Source organism: Phyllobates terribilis, unplaced genomic scaffold (assembly GCF_046119375.1).
Source record: "Phyllobates terribilis strain yellow unplaced genomic scaffold, ASM4611937v1 Scaffold_11__3_contigs__length_659146591, whole genome shotgun sequence".
In the NCBI taxonomy this organism is placed as follows: Eukaryota; Metazoa; Chordata; class Amphibia; order Anura; family Dendrobatidae; genus Phyllobates; species Phyllobates terribilis.
This window is the reverse complement of record NW_027362771.1, coordinates 190,142,600-190,162,743: the sequence shown is the minus strand read 5'-3', so window position 1 is coordinate 190,162,743 and position 20,144 is coordinate 190,142,600. Positions and strand designations below refer to the sequence as shown.

The window sequence follows — 20,144 nt, the reverse complement described above, 5'->3', positions numbered from 1 at the left end:
GTGGTTTGCACGTTAATGACCAGGCCAATTTTTACAATTTTGACCACTGTCACTTTATGAAGTAATAACTCTGTAACGCTTCAACGGATCCCACTGATTCTGAGACCTGTTTTTTCGTGACATATTGTACTTTATTATAGTGTTAAAATTTCTTCAATATGACTTGCTTTTATTTGTGAAAAAATCAGAAATTTGGCAAATTTTTAAAATTTTACAATTTTCAAAATTTGAATTTTCATGCCCTTAAATCAAAGATATATCACGCAAAATAGTTAATAAATAACATTTCCTACATGTCTACTTTACATCAGCACAATTTTGGAACCAAAATTTTTTTGTTAGGAAGCTATAAGGGTTAAAAGTTGATCAGCGGTTTCTCATTTTTCCAACAAAACTTACAAAACCATTTTTTAGGGACCACATCACATTTGAAGTGACTTTGAGGGGCCTTTATGACAGAAAATACCCAAAAGTGACACCATTCTAAAAACTGCACCCCCTCAAGGTGCTCAAAACCACATTCAAGAAGTTTATTAACCCTTCACGTGCTTCACAGGAATTTTTGGAATGTGGAAGAAAACAATGAACATTTAACTTTTTTCACAAAAATGTTACTTAGGCCCAAATTATTTCTGCAAAGGTAACAGGAAAAAATGGACCCCAAAATTTGTGCAATTTCTCCTGAGCACGCAGATACCCCATATGTGGGGGAAAAAACTGTTTAGGCGCACGGAAGGGAAGGAGCGCTGTGACTTTTTGAATGTAAAACTTATTTGAATAATTAGCAGATGCCATGTCGTGTTTGGAGAGCCCCTGATGTGCCTAAATAGTGTAAACCTCCCACAAGTGACCCCATTTTGGAGACTAGACCCCTCAGGAATTTTAGCAAAGGGTATAGTGAACATTTTGAACCCAGAGGTACGACACAGAATTTGATAGCATATTCAATATGACGACCTAATGTTGTCATTAGTCTTGAGTGCTCGCTACTTGAGTTTGCATCGGGTACTCTGGTATGCACCAAGTATCATAGCTGCTCGAGTCCCTGCCCTGCATGTTTCACAGTTGTAAGATACCCAAAAAAAAGCCATTCGGGGATTGCCCATTGATGGCAGGCAATCCCCGCGTGTTTTTATGGCTGGGGCGGAGAATCGAGCATGTCACTTGAGCATCCGCGATACTCTGTGCATACCCCCCAACACCCGATGCAAACTTGAGTAGCGAGCACTTGCTCTCAACACTAGTCGCCATATCGTCAGGTTTTTTTTTTTTTCCTTTACTTTTGAAAAAATCCCAACCCTAACCCTAGAGTTTATTTTTTACGCCATTCCTCGTCCGGTATAAGTGAGTAGACGACTTTATTCTTCGGGTCGGTGCGATTACAGCGATACCAGAATCATATCGGGTTTTTACAAAAAGAAAAAAAATTCCAAAATGTCACTTGGGGGGGAGGAGGTTTCCACTGTTTAGGCGCATCAGGGGTTCTTCAAACGCGACATGGCGTCCGCTCTCGATTCCAGCCAGCATTCAAAAAGTCACAGTTCTTCTTCCCTGCCCAAACAGTGGTTTTCCCCCACATATGGGGTATCGGCTTACTCAGGAGAAATGGCACAACAAATGTTATGGTGCAATGTCTTCTGTTACCCTTACAAAAATGCAAAATTGGGGTTTGAAAAACATTTTTGTGGGAAAAATGTGTTTTTGTTTTTTTTTTTTGTTTTTTTTTTTTTCTTTTACGGCTGAATGTTATGAACTTCTGTGAAGCACATGGTTCAAAGTGTTCTCTGCACATCTAGATAAGTTCTCTGAGGGGTCTAGTTTCCAAAATGGTGTCACTTGTGGGGGGTTTCCACTGTTTAGGCACATCAGGGGCTCCCCAGACGTGACTTGGCGTACGCTAATTACTGAAGCAAATTTTACATTCAAAAAGTCAAATGGCGCTCCTTCCTTCCGAGCCCTGCCGTGCGCCCAAACAGTGGTTTTCCCCCACATATGGGGGATCGGCGTGCTCAGGAGAAATTGCACAACAAATTTTTGGGTCCATTTTTTTTTTTTCCTGTTACCCTTGTGAAAATACACAAGTGTAGACCCAAATTTTTTTTATTTTCTGTCAAAGGCCCCTCAAAGTCACTTCAAATGTGATGTGGTCCCTAAAAAAAAAAAAAAAAAAAAAAAAAAAGTTTTGTAAATTTTGTTGAGAAAATGAGAAATCGCTGGTCAACTTTTAACCCTTATAACTTCCCAACAGAAAAAAATAAATTTGGTTCCAAAATTGTGCTGATGTAAAGTCGACATGTGGGAAATGTTATTTATTAACTATTTTGTGACATATCTCTCTGATTTAAGGGCATGAAAATTCAAATTTTTGAAAATTGTGAAATTTTCTACAAATCTCCGTGGTTTTTTTTTTTTTCCACAAAGTAACGCAAGTCATATTGAAGAAATTTTACCACTAATATGAAGTACAATATGTCACGAAAAAACAGTCTCCGAATCAGGGGGATCCGTTGAAGCGTTCCAGAGTAATTACCTCATAAAATGACAGTGGTCACAATTGTAAAACTTGGCCTGGTCATTAATGTCCTACTGACAGATTCTCATTAACCCGCTTCACCCCGAGGGTGGTTTGCACAACTGTCAAAATAACACTTGGTGTTAATGCTTCTTATTCTAACAAATTTTGAGCAAAGATTTGCATCAGTAGTCTTGTATAATCTGACAGTTTCTGCTGTTGAAATGAAATAAGAAGCTACTCATATACCAAAGAAAGATGGGCTTAGAGTAGCATTAGAAAGCTGACATAGAGCCTGTCGTATAAATTACTTTGGCCACTGTGTGGCACTGTATTTTCAATATTTACAACAAGTGAAATGGAATCTTCCGAAATGCAAATAAGATGAGAATTAATAATTTGCAGTACAACATTAGATGGATGTTTTTGTATCTTAACTGCCTTAGATGATTTGCTAAGCCTTAGAGAAATTGCCCCTCACAAGCCCAGAGAATAGTCATTTTCAGACGTCCTAATCTATAGGAGAGATGGAAACAGCCAAGTATACGTGAAGTATAAGGTCCAATTCAGCTAGCCTTAATCAGGAGTGTGGAGAAGTAAGAGAAACAAAATTCATTAAGAGGCACCTGCTACTTAAATAATCAGGCACAACTTATAAGCGGCATGCACCTTGCCAGAAATTTTACTCTTGACTTCTATGGGAGGGCATTGCCGAGTCCCAGCTCTGCCCATATTGGCGGAGCTGGACAAGACTGGTGTGAAAACGCCAAAAGTAAAAAATTTTGCACTAGAAAATTGGAATAAACTTTGTGTCTGCCCCACATTCTAAATCAGTATAACATTAAAACGATCTACCTAATACTGGGCAGGTCCCCTTCTTGGTGCCAAAATAACTCTGACCTGCCAAAACATGGACTTCAGAAGACTCCAGATGGTGTTCTTTAAGTTTGGAAAGTAGAACTTCAATGGATCAGTTTTGTTTCTCCACCACATCTCATCGATGCTCAATTGGATTTAGATCTCTCTAATTTGGAGGCCACTTCAACACTATGAACTTTGGGTCCAATTATTCAAGGTTGGTGTTGTTCACACCGGTCTTGATGAGGGGGTGTACTCCTGATTCATGAAGAGGTGAGCTACACCAGAAATCTCCTAGTCACTGGAGAGGGATTTTTGGCATGTGGAATGCCTCAGCTTGTGATTAATTAATTATTTTGTTTCATGAAATGTCCTCCCTACTAAATAGTCCCAATCAGTGGTGAGTGGTATGAAAGGTGGAAGTGCTTGGGAACCAAAGCAACTGTACCATGAAGTGAAGACCAACCTACATATAAACTCCATCATATATTAAATTGCTTTTAGAAAATTATAAGTCTAAAAATTAAAATTGGGCCAATATTAACCATTGACTGGATGTTCCCAAAAGAAAAAAAACTCTGCACAGACATATTGACTATTTTGTATATTACTAAGTTTATTCATAGGTACGGTACATAAAAATTACATAAACTGTATGGGAAAGAGAGACACCAGGAATAAACTGATGGGACCAAAGATATTCCTGATGTGATACACAGCTATAGAATGACCCTAAGGGTCATCGGGACCTGAGCACAATCCGAATAATATTGGATAAACAATATGCTGAAAATGACCCATAGAAATGTTTAATAATAAATGTGATTAAGACAAAACCTGCAATCACATAAAACTAAGGGAAGTCCAAAAAATAAAGGACCCTCATGTGAAATATAGGGAACAAGAAAAGACCAGCCTAATTGTAATTGAAACATGATGTGCCTAGAAAGGAAGCATAAGAGGGGGGCAGAAAGGGGGCACATTGGCACCTTGATACACGTTTCACCAACACTGGGTTTTGTCAGGAGGTTTGGCTAAGTTTAAAACTTTGAGGTCTTTTTTTATGTGTGATCTCACCAGAGTGTAGCAAATCTGCATGCTTACTGGCATGATAAGCAAACCAATTTTTGTTTCTTGATCTGCTGATCACAAGGGCAAATGATACACTTGGTACCAAAGAGAGAGAGAGAGCGAGAGGTGTGTGTGTGTGTGTGTAATATATAAATATACCAGCAACGAATGCCCTTCTACATGCCACCTCCTTACATTTTCCACAAATCAACAGCCATTCCTGTAGGACAATTTTTGAAGGCCAGAAGCATATGGTCTATTGATCATACCTTTTCTGAAAACAAACTAAAGACTTCCTAATATAATCACAATTATATCCCCTGTTTTAGAATCTTAGGGTGGGGTGCTTTGTCAAGGACAACAGCCAGGGGGGATCACGCAGACCCCACTGCTGCCACCAGTTGTGCAGGATAACTGCCGGGGGGGAGGAGCACAGATCCCACCGCTGTTACAAGTTTATCCGGAATTACACCAGGGAGATCACGCACATCTCACCACTGTCACCATTTTATTTCAGTGGAGCACAACTCCGCTGCCTCAAATTGTCATGAAAATCACACATTTGACCGAGTGATGGACAAGGCTGTGGCTGCTTCCACTACTAGGCCAGTTATTAGGGAACACACTATGCGTGTATAGTGTATACATTTCCGATTCCAACGCATGGAGAATATAAACATTGTACACTGCTCAAAAAAATAAAGGGAACACTTAAACAGAATATAACTCCAAGTAAATAAAACTTCTGTGAAATCAAACTGTCCATTTAGGAAGCTACACTGATTGACAATCAATTTCACATGCTGTTGTGCAAATGGAATAGACAATAGATGGAAATTATTGGCAATTATCAAGACCCCCTCAATAAAGGAGTAGTTCTGCAGTTGAGGACCACAGACCACATCTCAGTACCAATGCTTTCTGGCTGATGTTTTGGTCACTTTTGAATGTTGGTTGTGCTTTCACACTCGTGGTAGCATGAGATGGACTCTACAACCCACAGAAGTTGCTCAGGTAGTGCAGCTCATCCAGGATGGCACATCAATGCGAGCTGTGGCAAGAAGGTTTGCTGTGTCTGTCAGCGTAGTGTCCAGAGGCTGGAGGTGCTACCAGGAGACAGGCCAGTACACCAGGAGACGTGGAGGGGGCGGTAGGAGGGCAACAACCCAGCAACAGGACCGCTACCTCCGCCTTTGTGCAAGGAGGAACAGGAGGAGCACTGCCAGAGCCCTGCAAAATGACCTCCAACAGGCCACAAATGTGCATGTGTCTGCACAAACTGTTAGAAACCAACTCCATGAAGGTGGTATGTGCTCACAGCCCAACACCGTGCAGGACGCTTGGCATTTGCCACAGAACACCAGGATTGGCAAAGTCGCCACTGGCGCCCTGTGCTCTTCACAGATGAAAGCAGGCTCACACTGAGCACATGTGACAGTCTGGAGACGCCGTGGAGAGTGATCTGCTGCCTTCAGCATGACCAGTTTGGCAGTGGGTCAGTAATGGTGTGGGGTGGCATTTCTTTGGAGGGCCGCATAGCCCTCCATGTGCTCGCCAGAGGTAGCCTGACTGCCATTAGGTACCGAGATGGGATCCTCAGACCCCTTGTGAGACCATATGCTGGTGCGGTTGGCCCTGGGTTCCTCCTAATGCAGGACAATGCCAGACCTCATGTGGCTGGAGTGTGTCAGCAGTTCCTGCAAGATGAAGGCATTGAAGCTATGGACTGCCCTGCCCGTTCCCCAGACCTGAATCCGATTGAGCACATCTGGGACATCATGTCTCGCTCCATCCACCAACGTCACGTTGCACCACAGACTGTCCAGGAGTTGGCGGATGCTTTAGTCCAGGTCTGGGAGGAGATCCCACAGGAGACCATCCGCAACCTCATCAGGAGCATGCCCAGGCATTATAGGGAGATCATACAGGCACATGGAGGCCACATACAATACTGAGCCTCATTTTGACTTGTTTTAAGGACATTACATCAAAGTTGGATCAGCCTGTAGTGTGTTTTTCCACTTTAATTTTGGGGGTGACTCCAAATCCAGGTCTCCATTGGTTAATAAATCTGATTTCCATTGATGATTTTTGTGTGATTTTGTTGTCGGCACATTCAACTTTGTACAGAGAAAAGTATTCAATGAGAATATTTAGTTCATTCAGATCTAGGATGTGTTATTTGAGTGTTCCCTTTATTTTTTTGAGCAGTATATTTATATATGCATACATGCATATACCCCCCTCGTAAGGTCAATGCCAGTTCCACACTAAGAAAAAAGGAACCACTACTAGCTGCCGCCACCAATTATTTGTACAGGCCGACTGGACACCCGTTACAGGTAGCGTATGGCTTCAGGGGTGCGGTTTACAGAGCAACAGGAACAGAACTGTTTAATTTTATATATTTAATCAAGAAAGGTAGGCAGTATTAATATAAAAAAAAAATACAAAGATGATACAAAATGGGAACAAAACAATGCAATATGTACAGTTACATGAAATAAAAAGGAATAATGAAAGAAAAATTACTAAACCTGATGTCATGGAAATGGCTCAGCTTAGCCGAGTGAAGCACTCCAATTGTGAAAATGGAAAACTCTCACAGTGAACTTAGGTCTTTCAGAATGAACAAGGACAGGGATCCAAACTTTCATTTTTATTAGTTCAATGCTATGCCCACATCCCCCCCCCCCCCTTCTTGATGAGCTCAAATGGTGGCTGGTTCCCCAACTTGCTTATCTTTGCACCTGGAGGTCCCAGTTGATGGATATTGTCATGTTTCCGATCGTGATTTTATCTTTTTGGACCTATACTAAGTTGGACGGGTTCTAATGGCCATATGTTGATGTGAGTGAATGCGTGATATTCGTTCCTTCGCAAAGACACCGAAAATATATCTCCCATAAACATTGGATTGATGCAAAACCCCAAAGTCTCAAAACAGTTCTTTGATTCAAGGAAGTCCTATCCCTGGGTAAGGTACTTTTCTGCCTCTGCGTAAATGAATCTCAGACTTGCTGTCTTTCTCAAAAAGCATTTCTCTGCTGTAATTTACTGCTGGAGGTTCTTGCTTCAATGGAGGTTGAAGTCTTAGTTCTCTACTTCCTCAGTTATAATTAGTTTCCCTCTCCCCTAGATATACTGTCACTTAGTTTCACTTCCCAGCTATAGTTAATCCCATATGTTCAATGCGAGGGGAACATGTCCCCTCCCTGGAGATGTCTGAATGGATTTTAATTTTTCTCTACGACCTGCTTCATCAGCACTAAGAACTCTGATAGATATTTGCCTGTGATTAACCAAGAGAGTATATGAAGGATAATCCTGATGTGCAGCCTAGTTTTATCACCTTTTAATTCTAACTGGACGGGGGATTCTGGCCTCTTGCATCAGAGAGATCTTTTTGGTCACTTTGTATGGACTGTGGTACCATAGTTTATTCCTGGCGTCTGTCTTTTAGTCTGATCGTTCCCATACTGTTGTATTCATTGATACATATAAAATAGATAATGTATTACTATTTGTGTGCCTCCTTCTCTTTTTTTTTTTTTTTTTTTTCCTTTTTGTGAACATCCAGTCAAAAATTGTTTAACCTGACGACGTGTCTGATTTTACCAATAACCTGCAGAGACAGTTGAAACCAGAAGTTTACATACACTATATAAAAAGACACATATGCATGTTTTTCTCAATATCTGACATGAAATCAGAATAAACCTTTCCCGGTTTAGGCCAATTAGGATTACCATCATTTTTAATATTTGCCAAATTCCAGAATAATAGAAAGCGAGAGAATGTTTTAAAGCATTTTTATTACTTACTGCAAAGTCAAAAGTTTACATACATTTCATTAGTATTTGGTACCATTGCCCTTAAACTGAATGACTTGGGTCAAACATTTGGGATATCCTTCTACAAGTCAGAATTTGGGCCCATTCCTCCTGACAAAACTGGTGTAATTGATCCAGGTTTGTAGTTCACCTTGCTGGCATCTGCCTTTTCAGCTTTGTCCATAAATTTTCCATAGGATTGTGATCAGGGCTTTGTGATAGCCACTCCAAAACATTGACTTTATCCTTAAGCCACTTTGTTACCATTTTGGCAGTATGTTTCAGGTCATTGTCCATTTGGAAGACCCATTTCAGCCCAAGCTTTAACTTCCTGGCTGATGTCTTGAGATGTTGCTTCAGTATTGCCACATAATCTTCTTTTCTCATGATCCCATCTATTTTGTGAAGTGCACCAGTCCCTCCTGCAGCAAAACAATCCCACAACATGATGCTGCCACCCCCATGTTTCAGTTGGGATGCCATTTTTAGGCTTCCAAGCTTCTCCCTTTTTTCCTCCCAACGTAATGATGGTCATTATGCTCAAAAAATTAAATTTTTAGTTTCATCAAACCACAGGACGCGTCTCCAAAAATTAAGGTCATTGTTCCTGTGTGCATTTGCAAACATTAATCTGGCTTTTTATGTTTATTTTGGAGTAATGTATTCTTCCTGGCTGAGTGGCCTTTCAGCCCATGTTGATACAGTACTCGTTTCACTGTGGATATTGACAAAATCTTACCAGCTTCCGCCATCCTCTTCACAAGGTCTTTTGTTATTGTCCTTGGGTTGATATGCACATGTCGGACCAAAGTACGTTGGAACACAGAAGCAATCTCCTTCCTGAGCGGTATGATGGCTGGACATTCCCATCTTGTTTGTACAGATGAACGAGGCACCTTCAGGTATCTTGAAATTGTACCCAAGGATGAACCAGACTTGTGCAAGTCCACAATTCTCTTCCTGATATCTTGGCTGATTTCTTTAGACTTTCCCATGATGCTACACGAAGAAGCAGTGTGTTTCAGGTGTGCATTAAAATACATCCACAAGTGTGTCTCTAATTAGCTCAGATGTTGCCAAATCAGAAGCTTCCAAATACATGACATCATCATATGGGCAGTCCAGAATTGTTTAAAGGCATAGTAATCTAAGTGTGTATAAACTTTTGACTTTGCAATAAGTAATAAAAATGCCTTTACAACATTTTTTTTCTCTTCTCCTTTTTTTCTCTCCTCTTCCTTTTTTTTCTCTCCTCTTCTTTTTTTTTTTTTTCTCTTTTTTTTTTTTTTTCTCTCTCGAAAGTGCAGCATTTGGGTGAAAATTAACTTTATTCCTCCCAGGAGCCGCTGGCTTTCAGTTAGAGGCGTGCCACAAGCATAAAGCTATGCACTGCCGTTCTCAGTGCTATGAAAGGTGACTGTAGCCACTTGGGCCACACCTGCATAACTGAAAGCTGGCGGTTCCCGGGAGAAATAGTTAATTTTCTCTTGAGTGCCGCACTTTCTGTACTGCCTGCGGGACGTTCATGAAGCTATTAACCATGTGTCTGCAAGTTAATAGCATTATTGGACATGAAAGGCTCCCTTTTTAAAAGCACTCATTCAATGGTGTATACATATTCATTATTCCAGGACCAAGAAGATTTTTATATTTAAGATGTACAGCATATCTCTGCATGTATCTTAGTTTCTATATATTGCTGTGCAGTGACGAATCGCATTCATTTGGCAGTATGATGGACGAGTCTAGGATAAGCGAATGGCAGAGGGACGTTGGTATGACTGCATTGTGCGAACTGTAAAGTTTAGTGAAGGAGGGATAATGCTTTGGTGGTTTTCAAGATTGGCTGTGGCCCATTTGTTCAAGTGAAGGGAAATCATAAAGGTTCTGTCCACTACTGGACAGCCGTAGCTGAATCAATTCAGGACTCCTAATAAAAATTAAAACTGTGTGCACACCATTCCAGCAATGTCTACGCTGCTGTTTCCAGCAGCTTATCAATATTCCGTCAGGGCGGACCTCTACTCTAATGGAATAATGAAGGCTGCAGCTGATTAGTGGAAGCTCATTGGCTACAGAATGCACGTGACACAGGTCACACCACTCTTCTGGAAAAGTGCCGCTGAAGTCAATGGAACGGTACCACTTTGAGGTGATGATCCATTGTTTTTAGTTTAATTAAGCTCCTGAATTTATTAAGCTCAGCTTGCCAGTAGAGCATAACCCCTTTTAATTCTTCAGCATACCCAGGTATTTTGGACGATTGTATTCTTTAACTTTGTGGGAACATTTTGGGGAAGCCCTTTTCTGTTGCAGCATTACTGTGCCAAAGTACACAAAGCATGGTCCATAAAGACCTTTTTGGGTGAGTTTGGAGTGTTAGAACTTGACTAGCCCACACATCCCTGACCTCAAACCCAGCAAACAACTTTGGGATGAACTAGAACAGAGCCAGAGAACCAGATCATATCCTCTAACATCAGGGTTAGACCTGTCAATGCTCTTTTAGATGAATGGGGATAAAATTCCCATAGACACATTCCAAAATCTCATAGGAAGTCTTCCCAGAAGAGTAAAGGCTGTTTTAGCTGCAAAGGAGGGACCAACTCCATACTTATAGTTATGGGTGAAGGCTTCTGCAGGTGCAACGTGTTGGCGTGCCAATACTTTTGTCCATACAGTGTGTGTGTGTGTGTGTGTGTGTGTGTGTGTGTGTGTGTGTGTGTGTGTGTGTGTGTGTGTGTGTGTGTGTGTGTGTGTGCGCACATACATACATACATACACAGATTTTGAATAGTTTCTTGGATGAAGAGTATGTGAAGGCTTCATTCTCACTTTGGATAGAATGGATCTGGAATTCTAAGTGGCAATAATTGCACGTAGTGCGTTCCCGATCTAGCACCACATTTCTTCATGCTTATTTGAATGTACAAGTGCAAGGCTACCCTCCGTTCACTGCTGTGCAAGATGTAAGAAAGGGGATGTCTCCTTTTCATTGTGGCTTTGGTGACAAAGGAATTCCTATTTGAATTACTCTGCTTTATGCGAGCCCCCTCCTAGGCTTTGGTTAACAGCAGTCGGTCATTGCAGTGTCCTGACGTCATCCAGTGTGTGCATAAGCTGTGCTATTGTCTTAGGAGAGAGTAGGGCTGTGGACTGCAGTATCTGGTTTCTGCTACCTATTTCTGCTTCACTGCATCATACAAGAGACCATATTGGCCTTCGCTTGCCCATTGGACTGAAAATAGAAGCTGATGATTATTTTGCTCCATCAGGAGGGCTCTTTCTGTCTGGGTGAGAGTGCTCTGCAGCCTCCAGCTTTGGAGGAAGGTATCTGGCAGCTGGAGAGCCGGAGCTGCATTGTCTGGCTTCATGAACCCTGCTGTGTAAAAGCCTCCTATACTACCTCCATCATTTCATCCTAATTTATTAAGCCCGGATCTGAGGCCAGCCATGTTTGGTACAGAATCTTCATGTAAGTAAATGAATCCTCGCGTTTTCCTCTCATTCTGAATTATTGTGAAGGATGGGTTAGCTGTGATTACATATATTGGATTTGATTTAGGATTCATCTTCCTAGCCGCAGAGCAAGTAATGGGGAAGCGACGTTTATTCCCGAATATATTGACGGAGAGAGACATGTCAGTGATTCCTCTGAGCCCGAATGGATACATCTTTGGATGTGGCTTTTATCTCCGGCATTGCCTGTCTGTCAGGGGGATGAAGGATAGCAGAAATAACAAGGCTGATCCTGACAGCTGCCCGGCCATGGATGCAGGGTGGCCACGTCTCCTAATGCATTATTAGTAAAATGGTGGATTAGTCTGTTAGGGGATGATGGCTTTTATATGTGTTGTAGCCTCCATCGTACATGGTGCCCAGCTGTGCATATTACATAACCTGACAGAATTGCCATTACTGACGGTGAGATTGTTTAGTATGCGATTTACAAGCCATTGGCTATAGAGCCGCCACTTGTCAGTATGTGACCGCACAAAGAATATGCATCACACGTGTTCCCCTGTCGTATAGCGGCACGCTGTGTTATGTATGGAGGGGTCATGTGTGGTGTGAGATGTGCTGCGCATTTACCATCTGTCCATACTCTATTCCCCTGCACAGCTTTATTAATAGACGGGTTTTTATCTGACGTGGTCCCAGAAGGAAACCTGCAGGTGCACACAGCCCATTGTGTATGGGCAGAGTGGCACCAGACAGCCTTTCACTGCATCCCAGTGCTCTGACCTTGCCACATGCCAGTGACCTGCCCAGTTGGGCACTTCGATCAGGTCAGAAGGTACTATAATGTACAGACTCTGCACTTTTATATTGCATTAGCTAGAACAGCTTCATATAGGACACGAGTTGAAAAATGTCCGTGGAAAGATTTGTATTAAATGTAGGTGTTTTGTCATTCCTGAGATTACGTGGCCCTGCATACATGTGGATGTGCTGTGGCATGGATATAGCTACATGTGATGGCAATCACAGCTTCACACTTATTGAGGAAGGAATGAAGGGTCCGCAGCTCATTTCTGGGGGGATCAGCAATCTCTGCATTATGCATGTGTAAATCCTGAAGCTGCAAAACTTAATTTGTGGTGTTCTATCATAGCGGCATTTATATGGCCATGCACTATTGTGGAGAGAAGCTGCTGTTGGCAATGGCTGCTGCTGTAGATATGGCATCCTTCTCTGTGCACAAGGCGACCAGTGCGCCATCAGTTATGGCTGATTCCATCTTTATTGCTTGCAATGCCGTTCTGTGTTCCGGTTTCTCCTGTGCATCAAGGGTGTTCCTTTTTATCTTTTTGCACATGGCTTTCGATTAAAGCCGCAGACTTACTATCTGTTTGCTTTCTCTGCTAGCTGTTTGTTACCATGGCAGCCAGATTGCTAATAACGAGGAGGGGGTTACCATTGTGCTCATTCTAGCATGGCAGTGGCAGAGTACACCAGACCTGGGGGGGTGGAGGGGGTGCGCTCAAATGCATTACCTGCAATTCTGATTGCTTACAAAAGCCATTGGAAGTCTGCTACTTACAGACGTATGAATTATTCATACTATCAATGTACATTTTTGTAAGAACATTAGTAGTCCTCTAGGTCTCCTACACAGTTGTTACAGCTACATTATTGCCTTTTTATTTCTGGTTTTCTAATTCTTCAGCTTACTTTGGTGATCATCCATTGCAGGCTGATTATGTGACTTTTTTCTCATAATGGCTTAGATCACTCTTTGAATAGATACATATGATGCTGACTTTTTACATTTGTGAAGCAATGGAAAAGAATCTCTTCTTGAAGAGGACCGATCAGCTCTCCTGACATGTCTGTTTTAGTAAATCGAGATGGAAGAATCGATTCGCAGGACCTCAGTCCAGCAACCAGGTCAGTAATCCGTAACCACCGGACTGGAGCCCTATGAGTCGTCTCTTGCCTGACGTCTCCTCTTTTGAGGGGCCGAGCTGACGCGATGTTCTTTGTGGTGTGACACACTACGTCTCGCCAGCCCTGCTTACCAGGAGTTGTGGATGCTGTCCGGTAAGATGCGATTCGCAGGGTCCCCTACTAGCTGTAACTCATTCCTGACCTGGCTGCTGGATCAGGGTACTGCCAATAGTTCCTCATCTCCAATGTATTACTCACAACAATTCTGTTCTGTGCGGTACCTCTTTTATTCCTCCCTAAAATTTTATACAGAAGGTCGCATTCACACTTCAGTGAAACTGAGATGATGTTCAGATTGCAATACCCAGCATGATTGGCGGGCCTCCTAAACTGAGTTTACAGGTGACAGTTTGCTCAGGTCTGATGACCCACCAGCTATGGTGCGTATTGCGGTGAGCGTTTAGTCCATGTTTCACTGATGTTTGTGACTCGCCCCCTGGGCCGTGGGGTACCCGGAACCGGGCTTCTGTGCGATGCTGGGGGTAGTAGTGGCAACCCGATCCCGTGGCTCAGGGTGGTCAGACCAAATGCTGTGGCAGTCTATTTATAGATTTGTGAATGTCCGACTACGCCACCCGTGGATTGCGGTCAGGGATGACCGCCGCTGCTAGGCAGACCGCTGAGGCTGATGTTGGTATGCAGCACAGGGGTAGGATAACTCCCCACGGGAAGAGTGTAGCCTCGGGGCAGTGTAGGTGGATGCTGGGGGTGATGATGCAGGCCGCAATAGTAAGAGTTCAGAGTCCGCTTCAAACAGTCCAGGGTCTTTATTGCAGATGTTATTACTGACCCAACAGTAGTACCGGTTAGGAGTGGGCCTGGGTATCTGAGAGCATTCGGGCGAGCCCCACTGGTCAGGGTGAGTGTGTAGGCCTACCGTTCTCTCTATGCTCTTGCTGACTATCCCCCTTTTCGTGGTGTAATAGCCCACGTCCCTGAGCTGGCCGTGTACTCTGCCTGTATGGCTTGCGACTCGGGCCTTGGGTACCTTTTTGCTTTCTCCTCTCTGTACTGGTCCCTCTGTGTGGCGGAGCCTCCAGGCTTCTTAGGCCATGGGACCTGAAATCCCTCGCGGGTTGGTTCTCTGCTGCTGGGCTTGATAACCCGGGCAGCCTCGGACCCCAATGTCTGGTTAGATTCGTTCTCTAAGCCAGGATCGGCTCTCGTCGCCTCTGTCCCTGGCCTGCAGTTTCTCCTCTGCCTCACGGACTCCTCAGCTGTGGCTGACCTGTCCCTTCCTCTAAGGAACCCTTCTGCTCACTTCAGAAGTGGGTCCTGGTCTCTCTAACCCTGCCCCAGTTCCAGCTTTTATAGGGGCAGCCTGCTCCCCCTACTGGCCTAGGACAGGAGGTGCTGCATGCTAATGGTCCCTGACCAGGGAACCTCCCTCCTGCTCTCAGACACAGCCTTTAATATTTGTGGCATCCAGGCCTGGGGTGACACATTTGTGTTTGGCCTTAATTGAAAACTGTGTTAACAGTTGGGTTTGCCTCGGTCTAGTCAGAGCAGACTGTGTAAAGACACACCTCTTTGTCTATTTATACATTTCTATGTGTAATAATAGAGGAATGGCACGATAAAAAACATGATCTAAAATTATTTCATGTGGAATACAAGTATTTACAAAGACACATTAAGGCTATGTTCACACACTTGTTTTTATCTGCTTCAAATCTGCTGCTAACTTTTCTCTGGCAGGAAAACAGCTGCGTTAAAAACGCAGGTTTTTGATGCCTTTTTTTTTTTTTGACCACCCATTACTTCCTATTGGTGAAAAAACGCTGAAAGAAGTGACATGCTCTATTTTCCAAAAACACAACCAAGTCACAAAATATGCAGCAAAAAAAAAGTGTGGACAGAGAATTCTGGTTTCTCATAGACTTGCTGGTACTGGAAAACGCAGCTGAAAATTTGCATAAAAATCTGCAGCAAAATACGCTGCAAAACCCAACGTGTGTGAACATAGCCTAAGGCTATGTTCACATTTAAGTTGGAGCCTCGATTAAAAGGGTCCATAGTAAGTACTGTCACTTTCCTCAGGATTAAAGCCCAACATTGCCATGTTGTTTTTCTAATACAATGATGGCCATCCCAGGGTAAACTAAACAGACCCCTATAGATATTGAGATCCACCTGGTACTGTTCGTGTCCATTATAGGATGGAGCTAGAGGAGTTCCATTTGTCTGTTTTCCTAACAGATCAGAGAAATAATACTACAAACGCTAGTGTGAACTCGGCCATAGGTAGCTTGCAGTACTCTTAATACAGGTATTAAAAAAAGTACGTCAACTCTCTTAGGTTTGTTTTTGGTTTTCTCAGCATAATAATTGCCCCTTTTTTATTTAAAAAAAAAAAAAAAAAAGTCTTCCGAAAATATAAAAATGTTCTGTAGCCAGAGGTCACAATACAAAATGCAAACCTTATTAGATGATATTCTGATACATTTTCAAACCAAGTATGGCTGACTCTGATTTAAAATTGAGCAATGAATATTAGGTATACTTTTAAAAAGAAATTTATAATTTTTGTGACCTATATTTTGAAAGGAAGTACACCAGGCTCCTCCATTCTAAGATCGAAGATCTATTTAATAATGGATGCCGTTTATACTGTAAAATCTGGTGACAGATGCATTTTTCTGATTGTGGAATCAGCTCAACCTAGTTTCTAAACATTCGTTTAAAGGTGTTGTAGAAAATGGAGAGCGTACAATAAAATAAAAGCCATTGCATAGTGTTTGATGTGGAATTTCATAGGATTTTATGAGCAGTATGTCACCTCCAGTCTGAATAATATGAAGACACTGTAAGCACTGCAGTCCAGGAGAAAGCGGCCGATTTCTCTAATTACAAAGTGTCCTATTTTCACATGCAGTATTAATCCATGAAAAAAAATAATTAAAATGTTGGTTATGCTTTCATCCCTCCTAAAGTAATTCTGAAACGCCTCAAACAAATCAACAAGTAAATGGCTAAAGAGGGAAAAAATAATAATTTGTTGGAATGATCAAGTCATCGTCTAGACCTCATCCCATTGCGATGCTGTGGCGAGATGTTAAGACTGATTGTATTTAAAAGAATGTGCTCAAACAGCAATAAAGGGACTGACTAAACTGCAGAATAGCATTTTTTGTTAAATCTACATTATTGAATTGATGGTGTACTTTTTTTTACCAATGATTCTTCAGGGCAGTACGAGTACACAGATACCAACATAGTGTTTTTTTTTGTTTTTTTTAATCGGTGGAAAAAAAATTTGGGAAGTTTTGTAAAAAATAAAACTCTTTATTTTTTCGCCACTGTGAGACCCGTAACGTTCTAATTTTTCACGATCTGGGGCTGAAATGATGGCTTATATTTTGCAGACCTTTGTACAGATACCATTTTGGTGTAGATACGATGTTTTGATCGCCTTCTATTGCACTGTTGTGGCTGCTAAAAAAAACAATGTAATTCTGGCTTTTTGCCTTTTTTTTTTTTTTTTTTTTTTTTTTTTTTTTTTTTTTTTTTCTCGTTACGCTGTTTACCAATCTGATTATTTGATATCTTGATAAAGCTGATTTTTACAAACACAGCACAATTTTACACACACACCACAATGTGTGTGGTGTGTTTTTTTTATATATATTATATCTTTAAAAGGGTGGTGATTTTGAACTTTTGTGGGTTTTCATTTTCCCATCTTCTTTAAAACTTTTTTTTTTTTTTCTGACCTCAACAGTCCCTTTGAGAGACTAGAAGCTATGTATAGCAGAAATCACAATCTCCTATGAGCGCCAGCCACGGACCAGTGTTCACAGGAGGATTGTGATGATCGGCAAGGGGGTCATCAGCAGACCCCCACCCACCCAACTTTCATGACAACCCATTGGCGCCAGCCAATCACGTGACCTTGGGCACTGATGGGTGGGATCAATGACGCACTTCAGGCTGATGCGTGTGAAGTCCTGCTATCAGTGATTGACAGCAAGATTTAACTGGATAACTGTCACAGGTGAAGCTCCGATCCACCCGTGGCTGTTAGAAGCACTTGATGGCTGATTAAATCAGCCATCAAGTGCAGTGAAAGATGTGGACTCACAGGGACACTACCTTTGACTTACTTGTATGTCAAAAGTAGTGAAGGGGTTAGCCCTTGAGTTTTCTAAAGATGCCATGCGGCTAACAAAAATGAATGGTCCATTCTTCAGGCATTTTCCTCTCTGAAGAAGTCAATGGGAGGATCAAAAGAAACCCCAGGCGCCTTTTTTAACCATTTTGCCAGCATTTTTACAATAATATACCCTGGTTGAGAAAACCACCAGTAACATGGACGTCCAAAAACAATGGCATAACGCTTTGGAAAAATTTTAAAATTTCTTTTTTTTTTTTTTTTTTTTTTAACCAGAAAAATGTACAAGACTAAGTACAGTTTGCTATGTTAATTGCATTCAATTTTTATGGAAACATTTAAATGACAGAACTCATGTTGGCGCTCGCCTTTTCTTCTCTGGACAATCTTTCTTCCAGATGTCCCAAATAAGTGGTTCTCAGCAGAGAAAATAACCTTCAGACTTTTTGGGACCTCTGTAAGAATGATTGTCTAGAGAAGAAAAGTTGAGTGTTACCATGAGTCCTATACCATGCCAACAGTAAAGCATCCTGAGATCATTCATGTGTGGGGTTGCTTTTCATCCAATTTTGCCTAAGAACACTGCCATGAATACAGAGTGACATCTAAACATCCTCCAAGAGCAACTTCTTCCAATGTTCCAGGAAAAGTTTAGTGATGAATAATGCTTTCTCCAGTATGATGGAGAACTGTCACAAGGCAAGTGATGCCTAAGTGGCTCGATAAACAAAACATGGAGATTTTTAATCCATAGCCAGGAAACTCCACAGATCTCAATCCACTGAGAACCTCAAAAACACAAATTTTGACAAACTCCAAGCAATCATAAATAAAGTTTTTGTTTTTTTTCTCCTGTCTTTGTGCCTGGCCACTATCCCAAAGAGTCCAATTCAATACGAAAAAAATTGGAGAATTTTTTGGAAAAAAGCTTTGGAACATATCGCTGTGGTGCCGGATTTTTTCGTATTGAATTAAACTCCAAGCAATGATTAGGTAAAAAATGGGCTGTCATTAGTCAGGATTTGGCCCAGAAGCTGATATCCAGCATGCCAAGGTGAATTTCAAAAGGCTTGGGGCACTTTGAGGCTATGTTCCCACGATGAGCTTTTGATGCACTTTTGACTTTGCACATTTTTGCATCAAACAAACGCAGCGTCTTACAGTTCCAGCAAAGCGGATGGGATTTATAGAAATCTCCTGCCCACTGTGCTTCTTATTTATGCTGCGTAAACTGACCCATGGTGCATGTTTCAAATCAGCATCATGTCAATTTCTCTTGCGGGTACGCTGAGTTCTGTGCAGATTTCCCCATAGACTTGCATTATATGTGGAAAATTCACATTTTACAAACCGCACATGCGGTTTTAGTGTGTTTTACGCGGCGGAAACTCATCAAAAAATGCATGTAGTTTGCACCCAAATATATCAAAGTTTTGTGAAAGCCAAATACCAGGAAGTATCAAAAACAAAGCAGCTTTATTTAAAACATGACATACCAAAAAGAGACAAAAAACACAAGTAACCTAATTTAAATAATTGGTGCAGATATTCTGCAGCGTGGAAAACTCACAAAAAGCTCATTGTGGGAACGTAGCCTAAATATTGAGTTTCCATAAACTTGATGTATTTGTCTATAAAAGTATAAACTTATGAAATCCTTTTAATTGTACATCAGTAACATAGAAACTTCTGACTAAAAGATCCAAGACGCTGATTCAGCAATCTTTGCGGAAACCAAAAATCTGTCAGTCTCAAAACTTTTGGCCACTACTGTAGAAATTATTCCTTTTACATCTGTCTGTGTATTTTATTCTTTTTCTGTAGTGTAATGATTTTTTTTTTTTTTTGGGTGGTTTTATAGTTGAATTTTTTATTTTTTGTAGGACATTCAGCCATGACAAAATGATTGCCTTTTCAATCTTGAGTGTATACAGAGCATTTCACTAATGCTTCACAATATTTGAAAAGCTGAGCATGCATTGCTATATATACCTGCTTGCGTGCTCATGTTAAAAGCTCTTCCTGATGATTGCCTACATTAGTGGGTTGTTTGGAGGCTACAACTACTGCAGAAATAATTGAAGTCCAAAACATGAGCTGCATCAAGATGATCCATCTTCAGGAGCCCAAAGCTGGAAGTACTAGGAAGCATGTTCACTCTTTAGTTAGCTTGAACTTTGTAATTCTCGGTATCTGTCAATACAGCTTTTTTATGCATATACTAGTAAATAGTGTTATGGATCAGATGAATAAATACAATTTCACTAGATAGAACGGGTTCAATAGCATAATATATTTATATCCATCT

The 20,144-nt window shown here is 41.5% G+C and overlaps 1 protein-coding gene across 4 annotated transcripts in view; it reads left to right on the top strand.

Moving 5' to 3' along the window:
* The window catches only part of ST7 (suppression of tumorigenicity 7), a 124,064-nt gene that overhangs the window by 32,054 nt on the left and 71,866 nt on the right, over nucleotides 1-20,144 (top strand). Inside the window, exon 1 of one of the 4 annotated variants that reach the window (XM_073651910.1) lies at nucleotides 11,350-11,749. The exons of the other annotated variants lie outside the window; for them this stretch is intronic. Within the exon in view, the coding sequence (XP_073508011.1) occupies nucleotides 11,728-11,749 (22 nt within the window). The 5' untranslated portion in view covers nucleotides 11,350-11,727. Of the gene's footprint in view, nucleotides 1-11,349; nucleotides 11,750-20,144 lie in introns of those variants that run through there. 4 annotated transcript variants of the gene reach the window in all.